We start from the raw sequence: 20,096 nt of genomic DNA on the forward strand, positions 1-20,096 counted from the left end.
TTCTCTTCTCGCATGGCCACCCTCACATTCATTGCCAACAACTCTACGCTGTTTCTCTTGTGCTACTGAGGGTGCCACAAGACCTGCCCTGTACGACTTCCACCCTCTGGAAAGTCGGTATGTGACACTTGTCCAGAGCGAGAAGGACTGAAAGCCTGTCTGCTGTCGGGATCCACTTCTCCCCCCCAATGAGGAATCCGTGGTGGGCAAAGAAGATGAGGTTCCAAAAGTCTGTTACACCCAAGATGCTCAGGCACTTCTGGGTACACCCAACAGCCTGGGAGTCAATCACACACTATCGCTGGGTGTTGCAAATCATATCCAGAGGCTATTATCACTTTCAATTAAGCACCTCTTCCACCCAAACACCTCCTGGATGTTCCACCCACACTCAAATGGATAGGCGTTCGAGGTTTCTCCACTTATGGCTGAGGCCCAGTCATTGCCAGTTCAGAGTGCTCCCCTTTGGTCTCGCCACAGCCCCCAGGGAGTTCAAAGTGATGGCAGTGGCTCACCTGAGACTACAGGTATTTCCAGGTCTTCCCCCTACCTGGACGATTGGTTCCTTGCTGCCCCTGGAGCAGTACAAGACACTGTATACATGCACTTTGCAGATTGGTAGGATAGCGGATGCATCCAAAAATGATGGAAGTGCTGGTTTAATAAAGACGTTTCTTTAGCAGCTGGGACCTTTGTAAAGAGGACACTGGGAAGCTTTAGTACAGTTACTTTAGGGGAAACTCTGGGTCATGCTTTAAGGTAAGCTGGGACAAGCTACAGGATAGGTTAATAAGGCAGACATGGATAGGCAAAGGAACAAAAAAGACAGTTCCCAACATTTTTACTCTTGTCAAGAGTTTAGAACAAACATTACCCACTATTGTCATGTACAAAAGTACCAGTTAGGTCTTACAGACTTTGCTAAAAAGCAAACCAAGTACCCAAACACACCCAAGACCACCACCTGACAAAAACCACAAGTTTATTGGTAAATCCGTCACAGTAAGGAAACCAAATTAAATGCACAGAATAAAGACACCCTTCCCCATTAAAATGTTAAACAGTGCAATATTTGAGTGATGCAGCAAACATTAAATGGATGGCACACTTCTGAAACTGATAAACCATGCAACAATGTAAAACTTAATATGTCAGTTTATTAAAAAACTAAGTTTTGCAATTACAGTTTTCCCTCCACAGAATCAAGACATTTCTTCAATAAGCACAAAAAATGAACTATGCTGGCTAAAAAGAAATGGCAAAATGTTAGTTTCTCCCCCCAAATGTACGTATTTCAGGCTGTTTCCTGGATAGAAAATGTAAAGGCTTTAGAGTTTATAAAAGTTACAGCTCTGTCCATATGCAACACTTATGGCTCACGTTAAGAATAAGTTAGGCTCACTCAAAGCTGAGATTTTTTGGAAGGGGGGTTGTGTGCAAAGTGTGACACCAGTGTACTTCGCTTAAAGCTTGAAATACTGGTACAAGAGAGAATCCAAGCCAAAGCCAAACATGCTAGCTTTGCACATACAGTACATGCACCATGTACAAGCTTGGTATTAAAAGGTGCTACTATTCATACAAACCAAGGAAAACAGTTTGTAAAAATTGGCCAGTTGTATAAGCATGCTGTGTTCCAAGCATATTAGCTTGATCAGGTCCCTGAAAATACTGTGGAACAAGCCTTAACATTCATGGGTGCTATAGGGTGATGGCTCAGTGAGGTGAACATGGATTACAAGGACAATGAGTTCTTAAAGGCTCTGCCAACTCAAAGCATTGGCACAAGTGTTCTACAGTGAAAACATTTTATGCAGGAAGCACTACTCTAACCTGCAGTTTTTCATGCCGGTTACATTAAAATGAGCCAACATAATACTCATTGTGCTAAGATCACCTTAAAACTTCGTTGGTTTTAAATCAGGTTATATGAAACGATTTCTAAACAGTTAGATCAATTCCACTGTGTGCGCATGGAGACCTAGTGCCTCAAAGAAGAGACCAAAAAAAAAATAGTAAGAATCAAATAGCTGTAAACCTTGATCTACTAAAGGCCTGCATTTCACAAGAGGAAAGTATATGGGAGGGAATACAGCAGCCCAACAGTGCAAAAATTGCTTTTATACTGATGTAGTCTTATACGGGGGGGGGGGGCTAATTTGATAGGGCTAATCAAAAAAATCAAGTCCAGTTTACTTGTCCCGTAAGTTGTCTGATTAAAGTCTGTTGCTTAGGTACCATCCAGACCCTACTACCTGATCATACTTGTGGAACACAAACTAGAGGGAAGATGTTCACACACAGTTAAACTAGAAAGTAAAATGTAGTGACAATTATTCAACATCTGTAAACAGTTGTTACCAAAAAGCCAAATACTAAAAATATACCAATTCCAGTTCATTGGGTTGAAATAAAAAGCAATCTTAACATGCCTTTAAGAACTGCTCAACCACCAAATTAAACGCCCTTGGAGACCTTCCGGACTAGTTTTTTTTACTTTTTGTACTCAAAAAAAGTAAAAAATACATTATCCATCATAGGTTCAAAGGGCTGGCTTAAACTACTAAGACCTGGCAGCATCCTAGCAGAACTTGTTAATTTACAAAGCCTACACATAGCTAGCAATGTATGCAAGTAATGCTACTTCATTCAACTTCTCTGCAACCCTACCTTACCACTTTCACAAAAAAATTAGCTTTCAGAGACAGAAACCATCAGGAAATAACAAGGCCACAAAAACAAGAGACATCAAAAATGTCATGGCATGTCAAATGTGTGGTAACCTCAAATGCCTCAAAGGGCTTGACATCATGCATTAAGTCACAAAGAACTGAATCACATTGTCCTGGAATTGTCCTTGTAGTTGCTTAACCCTGAAATATCCTCCATTCTGTTTCATTGCTCCAAAGCTCTGAAGTGCAAAGTTGCTTACATTAACTTCACAGATTCGGGACTCCCTTTTTAAAGCTGCTGTTTCCTGCAATACATGCTCAAGTCAGCCTATTTACAAGTACAGGTTAACACGGTTCTATTTTTACAGTAGCTACTATTTAGTTAGGCTCAGCTCAGTATTTCAAGTAGAACCAAGTCACTGAAAGAATGACTGCTGCACCCTTTATGCATTTCTTCACAGTGCAAGCAGTGGTACAACAGGCATTACCACAGTTGGAAACCTCTAGGCGAAGGGTCTGCTCTCTGCCAATATGCCATTCACTTCTAGAAAACAGACTTCCTAGAGGAAGAGAAGGAAAGTGCAGCTGTTTTTGTTAATTTTATTCACAGTAGGAATGCTGATTTAGTCCAAAAGCAGATCTGTGGTGCAGGTGATGCACTGAAAGTTAGCTGTGGACTTCAGTACCATTAGTAGTCAGCTTAGTTTTTCGCTCCACCCTGGGGCCTTTTGCAGAATACTGCACCAGCAAGAAGGGTTCTTTGGTTTCACCTTCGCCCACTATGCTCTCCTCATCTTCTGACTGACTTATCCGCTGCAAGCGCAGATAGCACCAGCAGCCTAGTATCAAGGCACCAAGAGCTGCTATGGCAATAAGGATGACGATTACTGTGACCACACCAGTGGTGGGGCTATGGTCCATAATGGACATGTTAAGATCAGTGTCAAAGGCTCAGCGATCACAGAAATTTGCAGTTCAAGTTGGTGCAGTTCTGTTCCAGGATAGCTTTTCTCTACAAATAAAAAAAAAAAAAATTAATTGTACAGGGATCATATACAAGCTTATATTTAAAATTGCATTACAATCACAGTATCTTATGAGACAATGTCAGACTACTGTATAGAGAATGTCAGTTTAAACAGCAGTGCAGAAAGAGTAGTAAATCAGCCAAAAGCAAGTCTATCTACATTCAAACTGTTCTGTTAAGCTACTTTACCAAATACATGCCATGCCATACCAGAACCTATGCAGTCATGTCAAAGGACCAAACATATGGTCGGCAAACAGGCATGTTACGATTTCCATCTAACAGCACAAAAAGGACCCTTCACTCCAAACCCACAGCAGGATTCTTGGTGTCACTTAGTACAACTACCTGACGGATCCCACATCTTTGATGCTGACTTGTTCACAGTACAACTGGTCACCTAAGGAGAAGTGGCAAAAGTAGGAAGATTCACAGATGCATGTAAATTTCAATGTAGGAATTGTTTTGACATTTGAGTGCTTTGTATTTGCACAGACGACTTTCATATTGAGTAATGAATTCATGTCATTCAACACCCTGATTAGAGCACTAGCAATACAAAAGTCAAGTTTGGTAGTTACAGCCAGTCATAGTACATGTGCTAGAAATAATCCTGCTATTAATTTTATAACTCCGGTAAAAGGTAATCACTCATTTACAGCCCATATGCAAGCAAAGTAGATTCTCAACATTTACCAGTATTTCCTAGTTCCATTTGTGAAATGATTCAGTGTAGCAGTGCCTGAAAGTTCTGCAAATACCATGTCATGTACATTTTAAATGCATAGTAGCCATTACAGGCAGCATAAGCGGTGGAACAGATTTGCTTTCAACTCAGACCCAAGCATACTGAAGTTACCTGTTGTACAGAGTCTGCATGTATTCCCAGTGTCAGGCGGGTTTTGCTGTGTGACCATTGCAATCATACTGAACTCAACTGCCCATATGTGTACATGTTGTCCTGAAGTGGGACAGAATTTCCGCCTTACACCCGCTACCTACAGTATATTCTTTACAATTCTCTGCCTTTTACCAGCTATGTACCAGGATGTGCCCTGACAGATTCTCTGCTTTACACCAAGTGACAGGATATGCTCTGCTGACTCTGGAGAGAAAGGAAGAGTTAGAAAAATTGAATGACTAACCATTATGCTTTCCCCTTAACACAACTTAACAGATTCAATAAGTCAAAGCAAAAGTGTTACTGATATTTTGGCAAAATTAAATGTGCACTACTTCAGCTGGTGCTTTCAAGTCTGAAGGATGTTCCTGTACTAGATGTAATCTCACCAATACAGTCATAGCTAGTTACCACTGCTCTGTCAAACGTCCCCTTTTCATTATCCTAAGAATTTTGAAAAGGATGTAATTTACCAAAAAAAATTAGCCTTTATTTTGTATACAGCTAGGAACATGAACAAGTTTGTAAAAATGATAAGCTATGAACACTATCATAACACAACCTTAGAAACGGACTACTTATTTTCCAACTACTTTATCCAGTGGAGGGTCATAGGAGTTGGACCCTACCCAGGCAGGCTAAGAAATGAATCCTGATAGGATGCACACCTCTAGGCAATTTAGAGGACCACCAATTTACCCATATGATACAGTATATACATCTTTGGGACCTCAATTGGCGAGCCAGGCATTGTGAAGTATCCTTGCTGACCATTTCACCTTGGTCACTTTGCCAGCCTTGCGACCAACTGAATACACATGTAAAGCCAAAATACATTTATGCAAATTTAAAGCAAATCAAATACCAAAAAGTTCACGCTCTGTGGTGCAGTGGGATGCAGCCCGGACTGTAACCCAAGATTCACAGTTCCATATAACAGAAGTGACTAATGCAGCCATCCAGCAGCTGGGATGAGACTTTGAACAGCTTAAATGGTGACCTGCCTAGTCCAAGGAGGGGAAGGGATTGTTTACCTACAGCCCTGGTGAAGGACAGGACTAACATGCAACAGCAAGCAGATCACCTTGGTGAGTATGGGGATAAACCTGAAAGGGAAAGACTCAATATTAGGATGGTACCATACAGGGACACCTGTACGCTCTGTAAAGATTCAGGTTACTGGGATACGGCAGTTTTGTGGATAGAACACAAAAAAGTGAACATACTTTATACCAGCTTCCAAAGTATCAAGTTTAGCAGTTTGTCTACTCCACATTCAGGATTACAGTTTAAATCTGCAAGGGCTGCATAACAATGATGCGGCATTAGAGGTAAAAATTACTTGCTTAAGCTTCATTCTACTGCTCACCTAGGGTTTGTGAAACAGAACTATTGTGGTTTTCCTGCTGCTGGAAAGGGCTCAGACTGGGACCCCTTTAGGTTATTGTGCATTTTAAAGGGCTTCAAGTTCACTTTTGATGGAAAAACATGTTTAGGCCAAATATGATGTATTCTTGTTTATCACATTACAGCAGTTTTCACATTTTATTGAAAAGGATAAAAACAGACAACAGATGTGCACACTAAAGTGTAGACCACCTGCATTGCAGACAAGTCTAGAAACTTACTGTACATATGCAAAGTATTTAGTTGCACAAAACTTTCATGTGCATGCCAAACATTCATGGATACTGCTGCAGATTAAAGGCTTTAGAAGACAGATCACTGTGCTCCAAGTGCAACCCGGTAGTTTGGGAGAAAAACAATGCCTCTTCATTAACTTCCCCTGTTCTGCAGGTTTCAAAATTAGTCCTCATGAAGAATTGGGTGTCCACCTCTAGCACACACTCTTGACCACTAAATAAAATGAACAGAATGAGCTATAGTACCATTTGAAATGTACATCCTCTGTTTATTGGAATGTAAAAAACAATAAATCTAACCCATTCAGCAGTCAACCGCAAACTAAGCAGTTTACAAGGGAAAGACTGAAATTTGGCAATGGAAATTACAAATACAACATTAAGTCATGGGCATCTGAGAGCTATACCATTACAATGACTACAGATGCACGTTTTGCTCCTTACTATTTAACTTCTTTGCTCAAGGATGAAGCAAACAAGAAGGGGAAAAAGCCATAAATTCAGGGACAATACTTTAATTCAAAGCTTTTGCATCAGCATACATTGTTACTGTGTAGCTGTGCTTCATCACCAGGTCTAGATGAACTTGGCAGCCCAAGTCCTACCAGCAAATACAAACAGTGTTGACCTGCAGGGCCCCCTGAAATGACAGCATGTCACAGTGGTACACAGCAAACTTGAATTACCTAGTTTGCTGAACAGCTGCCCCAAATATGTTCTTTGGGCTGCACTAGTAGTTTGCAATTATGTCCTTATATCATTACTATATTTGTCTACAGTGTAGCTAAAAATGGGGCTGCATACAATTTTCATTGTATTCTGTGGACATAGCATTGCTACAAAAGGTAATGCATCTCGAGGCCAATTCAGGCCAAATTTACTCCATTCCCAGTGAAGCTCAACAAGTAAAAACAAAGCTTGTACTACAAGTTTTCACTGCATTCAACTTCAAAATCTGGCCCTCTTACAGTTTGTATCCGTTTACAGTCAAAGTATTTAAACTGTAAACATTGAGACCCCACCTACTTCTGAGAAACTCAGTAAATCAGGACTTTTGGTTAACTATTTACAGATGACTGCAACTGGGCATTACCATCAAATCTCCCTTGGATATTCCACTATGGCAGGAATCCTTATACTGAGAAAGGACTAAATGTGAAAGAGGCACTGGCACATTTGGTAAACAATTATCCCTCAGTGTACAATACAGGCAATACACTACAAAAGTCGGATATCTTGAAACCAGTCAATTCCCTTTTTCGGTCATGAGAACGCTTTAGCACGACAAAGACACATCCATCCAGGTCAAAAGTTATCACTCTGTATGCAGAGTACAACACCCCTTCAGGATGTACCTTTAGACATGGCTGGAAGTGCCCAGAGTTTCCCAAGCAAGACTGTTGGCATAAAGTTTACTCCATTTCCTATAGGCTCTTGCAGGTGATCTATGCCTTATGTTCCACACCATTAAGGATCTTATCCTCCATTTTTGCAAATCACCATTCCACTATACCAGACCTTAAATGTTCACCAGCACATAACACACTGGACAGCAACTGCCCCATGCTTACCCACAAATGAACATGCTTACCTTGAGGGTTAAAAGGGAAACAGTATCATTCAAGTCCCGATTGCTACCTGTGAATGTACTCTTGTTCTCACCTGCTTTGCTCTTACTGAAATGTGGGCCCAACATAAGGGTGGGACCTGGCGAAGAGTAAATGATCTTGTGACTCATTTGCAATGTATTTACTATGATCCTGTAGTACATGCTGACAGTCTCTTAATTTGCACTCGAATCACTCTTGGTTGTGGCAAACTGTTTGCAGTTAAGTGTAGTAGTTCTACAACCAAAGAGGAAGCAGATCAGAATGAATTGCTAGATTACTGGGCAGTTCAGCCAAAAGTCAAAAATCCCCAGAGCTTTCCTAAGATGCACAGGGGGCAATTCTTAATGTTCGAAAAGAACACATTTCAGTAGGATTGCTGAAGTGCACTGTGGCACAGAGGGCATAGATCATGGCCAAGTTTTTAAAGAATGAAGTGACCAATTTACCATCAACTCAGGCAGACGAACACATTTTAACCAACTTGGGATGAGTCCAAGTTTCAGTCCTAGTTTTCCACAGATTGTTAAATATAATATAGACATCAGTTACACTACGGTGAACTCAACACTAAGCATGCACCATACCACAACTGGGGAGATCACACCAATGGGTTCCATATATCTGATCAAAGGATTTTCCAGTGTTAGAAGTGGCCAAATGCACCCTTGTAGAGTACAGGAATAGTCAAAAACATACAATGTCCATTATCAGGTTAAGTGGGAAGAGTAGTAATGCAGAAACAGGTTTGCAACAAATGTTTTGGCATTGGCCTTGAGTGTGTACAAGCGTTTCCATGCTCAGGTAAAGGATTAAGGCAATAGATGTGTTGGTATTCCTAGTAACTGGTATGTTTAAAGTCATGATGCTGGTACTGTTAGAAAAATGGCATTTAGTATCCCAATATGTAGGGTTGGTTTTAAAAGCATGGATACCATTAGCACATACAACTAAGGGAGTGCGGCTATATTCCACTCTATAGTACTTCTACACCTATGCATGCAACGGCCTTATTTTCATCTTGGTAACCAAGTAGCTTTACACTTATAGCCCTTTATACTGCCATGTTTCAGGCCCTGGTCATGGGTGAAAAGGGTCTATAGATAAGTTAATTTACCAGAAATGTTGTGATGAGAGGTTACTGGCCACCACCTTGGGTAAACAGGGGAATCTATGCCACTGCCTGAGAGCAGGCTGCTTTTGGCTAATACATAGCTATGGGAGCTCCTTGTTCTAAGCACAGCATCACAATACACTGCCTCCTACACTAGGGAACATCTACTATAGATATCCAAGGGGAACTGCACCCAAGTCTCACTTAGTCACTATGCACTTTATTCCTCTTAACACCATGACTCCCACACAAGTTAAGCATCCCCATTTCCTGCCAGTAACCAAGTTTGCAGTCTTTGCACACCATATTAGTACCTGAAATGGGTTTATCAGAACTACCTACTTCACTCTAAAAAAATTAGTAGAACATCCAGTTTGAAACCGGGTTAAGCAGGTAAGCAACATACAGAAATACTGCCAGTTTAAGGGCAAACACAAATGATTAGCACACCATCAGCCAATACATCAGTTAGGAGTTTTCAAAAAGGCAACTTAAGCAGTTTCAGCCTTTTAAAATCTGGAGCAGTATAGGCAGCATTAAACAATGCACAGATGTTTACATTATCAACTTTTCTGAAATTAACTGAAGCAAGGCAACTGCAGCACTACGATCAAAAGCCGAACTCTTAACACGTGTGCAGTCTTACAACAGTATATGGTTGCACCCAAAGAGCAACTCAGTATTTTTTTTACAAAATGTTGCTAAAACAAAAATATCCAGCTTTCCTCAAGTCATATGCTGTTTACTTGTACCACAGTGGTACTCACCCTGAATATACTGTTGTCATTACAGAAATCCATAGAAGGGGATTTAAATTCAGAAAACATTTAGCCCAAAACGAGGAATATTACATTCGTAAGCCAAAATGTACTTAATTTGTTCTCTATACATGCCTGGAAACATCAGATACAAATGGACTGCTGGAGAGGAAATTCAAAGTACAGCAGAAATGAATCGCATCAAGGCAGACTGATGTTCTAAAAAGGACTTTAAAACTTAAATGTATTTCAATGATTTCAGCTAGTTAAGTATAGTTTCCAAATACTGTCCAATTTTAGACAAATCAAACAAGCAACCCACTAAGATGTGAAAAACTACATTCAAGGTCTATTGCATACAAGAAACAATGAAATCTATAAAAATGTACCAAAGTAAATTCAGCGAGCAGTAACCAAAACAAATGAACACGCATCACCCAAACAATCAAGGTCCTGGGACATCACAAAATAGCAAACTGCAAACAGAACAGAGATGGTGTGGTAGTAATTGTATATAGATTAATGCAAGGAACACTAAGTAAACCTATAGGACTGAACTGAAGACCGACTCAGTGAAAACTGTAGGACAGAAATGAAGCAGTTAACTGCAGCAGTTTCAAGGATGCTGTAGGAAAGATGGTGAGGGAAGACAGGTATCCATGACCACCAAGAAGGGACGGAACTGTGGTCCAAGGCATGATACAACAAGTAAAACCCAAAGAACTGCATGAATATATGGAATGGGAGAAAGCAGGATGGGATTCATTTGGTCACAAAGTGCCGCCTGAACATTCTGTTAAAAGTGGAATAAAGCTACAGTGAGACCTAAGGGACAATTCTCTGAAGGCATGGCAGTACACCACTTAACACAAGATACCAGCAAACAGGAGTGGTTTGAAAAAGGCAACCTCCAACAATACTGACGATTGCAAGCTGCATATACCACCTTAAATGCTATTAAAACTATTAACTGCACTTAATCAGAACATTCAGCAGTGCTAGCATTTTTGAAGGGAACCAAATGGGCAATTCTGAAATTTTACACCAAAGCTGTCAGCAAGGCAGTTCAACACCTAGTACAAAATTGGTTAATCAGTTTGCTCAGCAGTAAATGATTAAAGGCATGAGGGCCTGGGATATGCCCTGGAGGTACCTTTGCCAGTGCAATAAAAAACTGAGGATAATGTGAAAAAAGTTCTATAATCTCAAATCATTCGATGCTTAGCATCCTCCCCACAAAAAAATCAGTGACCTGGGTATGTGATCACCTTTAGTAAACATTTCTGGGCAGCAAATGTATAAAATCCATCTTAACACCATTGCTTTTGACTTACTTGCAGCATTTAAATAAAAAGGGCAATTTTTTTTCTCCTATTGTTTCCACTTGAGCACAAAAATTAAAGGACAAAGTGCCCCAGGTATCTCTTACTTTGTCAAGGTTTAGCTAAAGGACCACCACTTGCACTGTGCATACAGTACTGGGTCACCACAGCCTAGTCCCTGAAATGTACTTGGAGAGACTCAGTTTAGCTTTGATAAAAACAGCTAGAGACACTTGAAAATGTAGCCCTAACATTGTCAGCATAGTACTCAGTTACCCTTACCACAGCATTGTCACAATGTAGTGTTATTAAAAGGTTTCAGTCAGGTCACTGCAAAAAGCAACGTATTTGGGGAGGGTGATAGTTTATAGACACATATGCCAATGATGCATGACAAAATACAAAAATCTGTGACAATCAATACTAGTAATTTTCTCCCAAAGACAAATGTTGCTATTAGTTCTTAAATATATTGGAATTTTTAAGAGTCATGCTCTGCCAATCCCATCTGTTTGACAATCCTAGTAATTTTCTCCCAAGGACAAATGTTGCCATTAGTTCTTAAATATAAATATTGGGATTTTTAAGAGTCATGCTCTGCCAATCCCAAAACAGCATTTTTATTTTGTTTCCCAAAAACAACCTTCTGCACCACTACCTTACCTATCAACCTCTTAGTGCAAGAAATCTGGACAAAGCTTGACAAAATGGGGAACAAGGACCCCAAAATGGGAACATATTTTAAATACTGCTTTTATAAACTTAGAACATTGCTAGAGTTGTAGTCCGAAACTCAAATATATGCCACTATTTAGTGACTTCATTCCTCAGATAATTCCAGTGATTTGTCAGAAAAACCATAAAATTTATGAGGAACAGACCTAAAGTATGAGCCGAAAAGTTGACCACTGCTGTAATATACTTCCTCCATGAACCTGCATCATGAAGATGAAGACTTTGAAGAGTGCATTGTCTACTAACCTGGAATTTGTGATAGTCGGGTTCATTTCAAAACTTGTTTTGTTGAGAATACATTTAAGCCAAACAGAGCTCCCCACAAGTAAATTGCAGACTGCACAGTGGAAAAAGGCAAAAATATGTGGCTGTATTCATGGAGAATGGTTAATCTAATATTCATTCCTCCTCCACCCCATACTGAAGCTGTCACTACCTATGAACCTATACCCATCTAGGTCAAGCGAAGTTCCTCATTAGCACTCAAGAAAAATCTTGATGAGTGGATGGGAAATAGGAAATACACCCCAGGGATCACTTGTGGCACTGCTCGACAGGGGCACAGGAAATTAACTTTTTTGGGTGGCGTAAGCCAAGGAACCTTGTTAGGCCCTTGGGCCGATAGCCTAGTACCTACCTATGAACTATAAACCATCATGATTCTCTTCAGTTGTGACACTGCTTTTAGAATGAAAATTCACACATGGAACCAAGGTTTTTAAAATAAGCAGCTTTTCATATATCAGCTACCAATGGGTCATAATGTATTAGCACCCAAAAGATTTCATGCTTGTTTATTTAGCAGAGTAGTGTGCCCTGCTATGTATTTTTCAAATGTATTCAATTAAAAGACATTACACCTCTTTGGCAAAAAGGAGGTTCCACACCTTGTAATGCCTTTCTTGTTTTTATTCAAGTAGCAAAATATACTGAAGTGATAATAATGCAATCAGAAACCAAAGCACCTTGTATTCCAGTGAGAAATTCATGAGCTAGAACATATCCCAAATGTTTTGTTGAGTTCAGGAGATACAAGACAAAAAAAAACTTCTTGTGAAGGAATGACTATAAAAAAAGGATTTGATTCCATCAGCCCTTATATGCCTGCTGTGCGACCTTGTGCAAGTCACTTAACCAGGCACTGCCGCTCCTGAAAAGGGTTTGCATGCCCAGTGGGCCTACCTGCTTAACAAATCAGTATTACTTGAAACAGTCATATCAGGTTGAAACGGTGGAGCCACAGAACACCTTTCACACAGCATACAACTTGATAGCTTTAGTCTTAATTTTATTTTGCATTTCTTGACTGGGATAGTCTGGGCAGAGGCTCTTCAGTGGAGGCCCGTGGAGAAAATATACAACACGAAGTACAAAAGTTAGATGAAAAACTTTACACAGTGGAATATTTCAACCAAAAAAAAAACATATCACAGCAGGTTAACTGATTACAGGTATTACATATTAAACAGTGAAAATGAGAATTTTACATTCAGACAACTCTGGAAACTAACAGAGCAGCATCTCATTATGGGGAGTATTTTTGTATTAAAATTCTCCTTCAATTTTCATGTTGCAGAACATACTTCTACAGCATGTGCCGGTTGAAGAGTGGCCACTACATTTCTGAACAAAAGTATTTGCAACTTTGAGAAAAGTGGCAAAAAATTACCAAGATCTTAAGTCATTTCCTGGGTGCAGGGTTCAATGTTACCCTTCCCACCTAAACACGCCGGCTAAAAAGTATCCATACATACTGCATTTACCCTTAAAGTTTTTGGTCAGGTTGCAACTGAAAAAAAAAAATCTGAGGTGACCACTTTACTTGCCCTGTTCACAGTGAATTAAGGTTATACGTAGCCTTTAATCCAAAGGTGAACAGTTACTAACATGCTGATGGCAGCTCTCATTTGCCAGAACTGAGACAATTGTTTAATTACACCACAATTGATTTCAATAGACAAATTAAACAGCAACACTAAATCAGTGAAACTAAAAGCTGCAAAAGGGGAGAGCAAGGAAGAAATTAAACAAGGGCATGAGAGGGACAACTATAAGGGATAGTTACAATAGTAAGCCTTTTTGTATTAGCATTTTCATATGTTCTATTACTTATCAAGCCAGACACTTGTTTAATACTTTTAATACAGCTTTTAACACTTTTAATACAGCTTTTAACAGTAACTGATGAGCTAACAGTTAGGAGTAACTTCATTGTTAGCAATGTATCTCGGATTACAAACAGCAACTCACCAATGCAATAGTCCATACTCTTATCACAACATTCACCAAATGCTGTAACCAGACAGCCAAATAACCCATTCCCACCAAAGTGCTCTAAAAATACTTGAAATGTATTACAGAATTTAAAGTCACCACCTGTCACACTTTGCACAGGACAGTCTGTATTTGGGCAGCTGTCTCGTGCAAAAACAAAAACCATGAAAACAGCAGTTGCCACAGGAACAATTTACCGTCTAGATTTCTTTTAATAGCTGAATAAAATGTTACATGTGAAACATCTAATTATAGGAAATCACTTTACTACTAAACAGTTTTTATTTTGAAAAAAAAGTGAAGCTCATTCCTTTCCTGAATATGGTTTGTTTTGTAAAATATTTCCTTTAAAAATGTCCTGTTCTTGGCAGTCAAAAGGTGCAAACTATTACATAAAGTTTCCATTCTGGACTGCCTCAGTGTATTTTGTTTGCTACACATCATTAAACTTAAAAATGTTGAACCGCAGCTGCGTATAAAATTTGCTGTGCAAATTGTTTACTTTGCAACTACTGAAATCCTTGTTGCATGCACTTAGTAATTAAACTAAAATGACAGAGTTCCTGTACTTTAGGGACCAAGTTCAAGCACTATCATTTCTATTTGCACTTAATTCTTAAGCCAGCAACTTAATAACAGTCTCTCTAATTTTAAAAAGAGGGACCAAGTTCAAGCACCATTTCTACTTGCACTTAAAATCTTAAACCAGCAACTTAATTTATTGAACCTCAAAAATCTTAACTAGCTTGCAAGTGTTGAGTAAATTTGCATACACTATGCAAACCTTCTCTTAATGTTTGCATAACCTGCAGTAACTACATATTGTACATTACATCTTTAAACGTTTTACACCTGCATTTTAATGTCTCCTCTTGCACTCAGAGTTGCAAACATTATGAATGTCACACTATTAGTTACTAACTGCTCAAGTCATGACTGAAGAGGGTCCATCATACCTCTCAACTTTACTGCAAGTACAGACAAAACTTAAAATAGGGTGATTAAGGCCCAAAAATGGGAATAGATTTTAAATACTGCCCTCAAACTTAGAAAAATTCCAAAAGAGGATTTGTGTTAGCATGCATTTTTATAAAGGACATGAAGTCTGAAACTCACATGTCTATCATTTAGGGCTTCAATCCTCAATGATTTGCCAGAAATCTATAAATGTTATGAGGAGCGCAAAACAGAAAGGCAAAAATCTGGACAGTTGAGTGGTGTGGTTCATGAGGCCTCTTACCCCATTAACTAAGTTGCAAACTTAAATTTCCATCACAAAACTTCAAGTGAAAACGACACTTAGTAAATACAATTACTGCAACAAAATCGAACCATTATTTAATCCCTTTGTAATGAAATTGCCTTGTGCAATTTCTCTGCTCCTTTTCATACAAAACTGCTCCATCAATGTGCCGGCATGCTTATCCGCATGCAAGTACCCTTGTATCAATTTACATATTAACTTTGTAACGACCTGTCTACACCTATGTTTCTTTAAATGGGCTCAATTTACAGAGCTAAGAATTAAACAGCAGTCCCGTTTACGGAATTTAGCAGGGCACGTTGCCATTTTAGAACGATTTTCCGTGTATCCCAAATAAAAGCAGCACTCTACCAGGGTATCATTTCTACACCTATATTAGGCCTGATCAACACTTCACATAATTTACTTGAGATCTCGTCGATCGTCACTTTCCAAATTGGCACACCTTAATGTCAACGCGGTTGCAACACTAGGTGCACACAACTTTTTTACCCAGTGGCAAGAAAAATGGCAAACATGACCCATCTTCATTTCAGAAAAAGCTTAAATAATTCCAAAACTCCAAACTAAATCTCAGCATAGCTCTAATCCTTTTACCTACCAACCTATGAATAAAAAAGTAAACCATAAACAAATGGCAGAAAAGGCCAAGTATGAGGGCACTTTAATGGTACCACTAAATTAAAAAGTTCATACAAAATAGTGCTTTAAGGTTCTTAAGTAAACCTCTGCAGTTTTGAGCAGCTGTATTTACTGTCTGCAATCCTTTACCTCACAAGTATTCAATTTTAGAAGGAATAGGGGAAATGCTGAACTAAAATTCGGGACAGTGGAGAGGAAGACTAAGCCCTCTCTCTATATAGTTGCCCCCATCCCCTTTCGTCTTTCATTTCGGCTGTTATGCAACGTAATTGCTCATCTATCCCAGGAAGTGTGTGCGGGGACACCCGCAAGTAAAACTTGGGTGCAAATGGGGAAAATATGTACGTAAAGCCTCTAAAAAAAACGATGTTTTTAATAAGCCATCAGGCCACAGCAAGCGACTGATACTAGCTCATGCCCTGCTGCCACTACTATTGTAGGGCTATGCAGAAACAGAATACCACCTGCATGAGAATATCGTGGCAATATTTAAATGGGCGGTGGTGATTATCCACACTGGGGAACCGGTATGCCCTCCACCAAGCACCAATCATCCGTAGGCTGCTTATAGCGTCGAACACTACCGGTCCAAGATCAGTTATCCTAAAAGGAGTGCAGAAAATGGGAGGGTCGGTTGTCCTTTACAGCCTACAGTGTCCACCACAAAATAACCGATCTTCATCCGCATTCCCAAATCCCTTTATGTTCGCAATTGCAGTGACCAACCCCCTACTTCTTCAAAGGGGAAGGGCCACTAAAACACAAGTCCGAATCCCAAGCACAACCCGCTGTCCTCGAACGTAAGTGATCTCTGCAAACAAAAGAGATTAAGACTGGCTCTCAAAAACGAACTGCATGTGGATCTGAACGGCTTACCCTGGTATTTATTGCGCAGCGACAGGACCAGATAAAACCTCAAGTGCGTGCACTGTGCAATTGTAGTAACATGCAGCTCAGGGTGGCAGACATCAGCGAGCTCAACATAACCTTGATACCCGTTAAGTAAAAGCAGTACGTACATCCATCCATAGTAATTATACAACCGAACTCTCACACCGCCTCTGCGGTTTATTAAAATAACAGCGAAGGAGAGGGTTATATATGTAGACTGTTCTTCGGAAGTGACGAAACAAGTGTAACAGCCAATCGATGACGAGTGCAGCATTAGCAACAGCGACGTTGAGCGAGAGCAAAGAACGTAATTTATCTTCAGCTGATTGACAGCCCAATAGCTAGAGAAAGAAGCAGTGAAAGTTCAGCTAAGAGTGGAGTAAGTGTTTCTAAAGGCAGGGGCGTAATCTGTTTTGACATATGTAGGTCAAAATGAGAAGGGTGTGTGTTGTTTTGTAGATTGCGACTTATCGAAAACAAATTCTTTCAATATTTTTGGTCCCTACGGAGCGGATCTTCATCTGCCACTAGAAGCAGGCTGATCCTTGCATGTTGTTATTATGGAAAGCATTTTTATCCTTAAACTGACTTGAAGTATCACCTGTGGGGAAATGGTCCGTAATGGTTCTCATTCTCTTTTTGTGCACCTTAGAGCAAATGTTGTAGCATATCAGTTATTTTTTTTTACTCTTATCACACGATCAGACCATACAATGCTGGGGGTTGGTGGTGGGAATCAAAGTCTTATCACATGAAGGGAAGTACAGCTTTTGCTACTTGCCCAATTCTCACGCAAGGGTTGCTTAAGTGTACATTTTCACTAATGGAATTGGGAAATCGTTAGTACTTGAATATTAAATATTAGTCCTTGGTTATGCAAATCAAATAGCGCGCACATTTGTTATTGCTGCATCTACAGTTTTTTGTATCAATATGCCACGTAGGGATGCTATTTTTTCACATGCCCAAAGTGGGATATTTTTTTATAGAAACGTGAGATTTTGCAGGACAAATCATAACCACAACCAGTGCAACGGAGAGGACTTCACTTATTTGCCAAAATAAAAGCTTATCCTTGTGACGTTTTAGCTATTTGTGCTATTTCTTATAATATTTGAGTGTTAGAGATATAAAATAACTATTTAATGCAACCATTAAAGAAAACTTGGGAAATATTTTTTGTTCTAAATTCTCAGGACATTTGCCGTGTTTTTAGATTTTTTTTTTCCACAGGACACAACTGCCCAAAGAGGGATAGATGGTAACTCTAATGCCACAATTAGTATTTACTCGGTTTCTATGTTATAGTGATGATTTTCATCACAGCAAATGAGAAGACATTTGGACTTTAATATTTTTTCCTCAAAAATACAACTGATCTGCTGACAGATTTTTTTCAGTTAGTACTGTCTGCTGCGCTGCAACTAGGATTACCACCTGTCCCTTTTTATGCAAAACAGCCCCAAACTGGGTAGTTGTGTCCTGTTGGGTGGGAATATGAAAAATAGCATATGTCCTACAAATTTAGGACAAAAATAGCTCCTAAGTTTCCATTAATAGATGCATAAAACGATTATTTTGTATCTGAAACACTTATTATATGAAACAGCATAAACAACTCAAACTCTGTGACCTTTTCTTTTGGTTAAACATTTACGTCTAATGCACTGCACTGCTTGTGGGTATGGTTTGTTCCACAAAATTTCTCCTTTCATTAAAAGATTTAGGCATTTGAAAAGGTGGCAACCATAACTGCAAGTGCAGTGAAACAATTTAATGCTTTTGCTGTTTTTAGCCGAGAAACAGAGCACAGTGTCTTCTTCTTGCATGGTTAGCAACATAATTTCTCATAGCCAAAGCAGATCTAAGTCACTCTAAGGAAATTAAGCCTGCAGTTCAGCTAACAGCTTAGGTTTGTATTGAAAAATTACTTCAACACCAGTACTACTTGCACTCATAGTGAGAACAATTCAGTCAACATTTCCCTGTGAATAGCATACCATCTCTAAGAAATAAAGGTGGGCACATGATAAAAGTTCCACAAGAAGTATACCTAGTTTGAACCAATTCATCCGTCCATCCATGGATTCCATAACTAAAAATAATATTATACCATGATCCCCCCAAAACGTGCACGCTGATTGGCCAGCGTGCCCGTTGTAAATCGAGTTATACTAATGGAAAAAGGTCCGGTCTCCCGGACTTTTTTCCATTAGTATAACTCGTTTTTTTTAAACACTGTCTCGCTATGTTAAACCCATTTAACATAGCGAGGCAGTGTTTAAAAAAAAAGCAAAGGAGAAAGCAAGATCTCCGTTGCTTTTTTTAGTGTCTCGCTATGTTAAATGAGTTTAACATAGCGAGACAGTTTTAAAATAAGCAACGGAGATGTCCGTTGCTTATTTTAAAACTGTCTCGCTATGTTAAACTCATTTAACATAGCGAGACACTAAAAAAAAGCAACGGAGATCTTGCTTTCTCCGTTGCTTTTGCCCACAGCTCTGATGTACTGCGCAGGCGCGCAGTACATCAGAACTGCCGCGGATGCCAGACATCTGTGGAAGGGCAGTAAACAGGCATTATACTATGCCATTATTTAAGAAAAGTAATAGTTTCTTTTCTTAAATAATGTCATGGTATAATAGCAATAACCCACTTCTGGGTGTGGGTAATGCTAAATTTACCCACGGTTGGCTTTGTTTGGTCCCTCGGGCTTCGCCCTCGGGACCAAACCACGCCAACCGTGGGTAAATTTAGCATTACCCACACCCAGGCGTGGGTTATTGCTATAATAGTTTGTTTGTTTGGTTCTTTCGGCTTTTCACGGTTAGGGGTCACCACAGCGGAACTCCGGTCCGCTAATGATTGGCAGTAGATTTTGACATGCTGGCTTGCCGGGCCTAATGCACAACCATCAATGAAGGAACACCCATTCACGCATGTCGCCACACAGAAGCCGCTCTAACTGAGAATCGAACGGGCAACGTCTAACTGTGAGGAGACAATAGTAATAATTATAATTCGGTGAATACAGAAGTAAGAATAACAGCATGTTATGCTAGGGGTTTAATTAAGATCTTCCATAAAATGAAAGCAAATCAAGTGAGTCTCCCAGAGAGGTTTCTAGTCAAGGTTCTCTCTTTCACTTAATATCCAAAACACATGCAGATAATCTTCCTGATGACATATCAGCCAAACTCATTGGTGTTTATGAATTGCACAGTCCTGTATAATTAGAATGCCATG

The 20,096-nt window shown here is 39.6% G+C and overlaps 1 protein-coding gene across 1 annotated transcript; it reads right to left on the reverse strand.

Moving 5' to 3' along the window:
* Positions 1-1,137: 1,137 nt before the first annotated feature.
* SNN (stannin) lies at positions 1,138-17,012 on the reverse strand. Its single transcript, XM_044089418.1, has 2 exons — positions 16,836-17,012; positions 1,138-3,684 (listed from the first exon to the last, which is right to left on the reverse strand). Exon 2 carries the CDS (start codon positions 3,600-3,602, stop codon positions 3,339-3,341), a length of 264 nt encoding a protein of 87 aa, XP_043945353.1. The 5' UTR covers positions 3,603-3,684; positions 16,836-17,012; the 3' UTR covers positions 1,138-3,338.
* Positions 17,013-20,096: the final 3,084 nt, after the last annotated feature.

This window comes from Protopterus annectens, chromosome 12.part0 (genome assembly GCF_019279795.1).
Source record: "Protopterus annectens isolate FY-2018-M chromosome 12.part0, PAN1.0, whole genome shotgun sequence".
In the NCBI taxonomy this organism is placed as follows: Eukaryota; Metazoa; Chordata; order Ceratodontiformes; family Protopteridae; genus Protopterus; species Protopterus annectens.

Bases quoted from the DNA above. Each gene is read 5' to 3' on its own strand.
- SNN (XM_044089418.1), bottom strand. From the start codon at position 3,602: ATGTCCATTATGGACCATAGCCCCACCACTGGTGTGGTCACAGTAATC.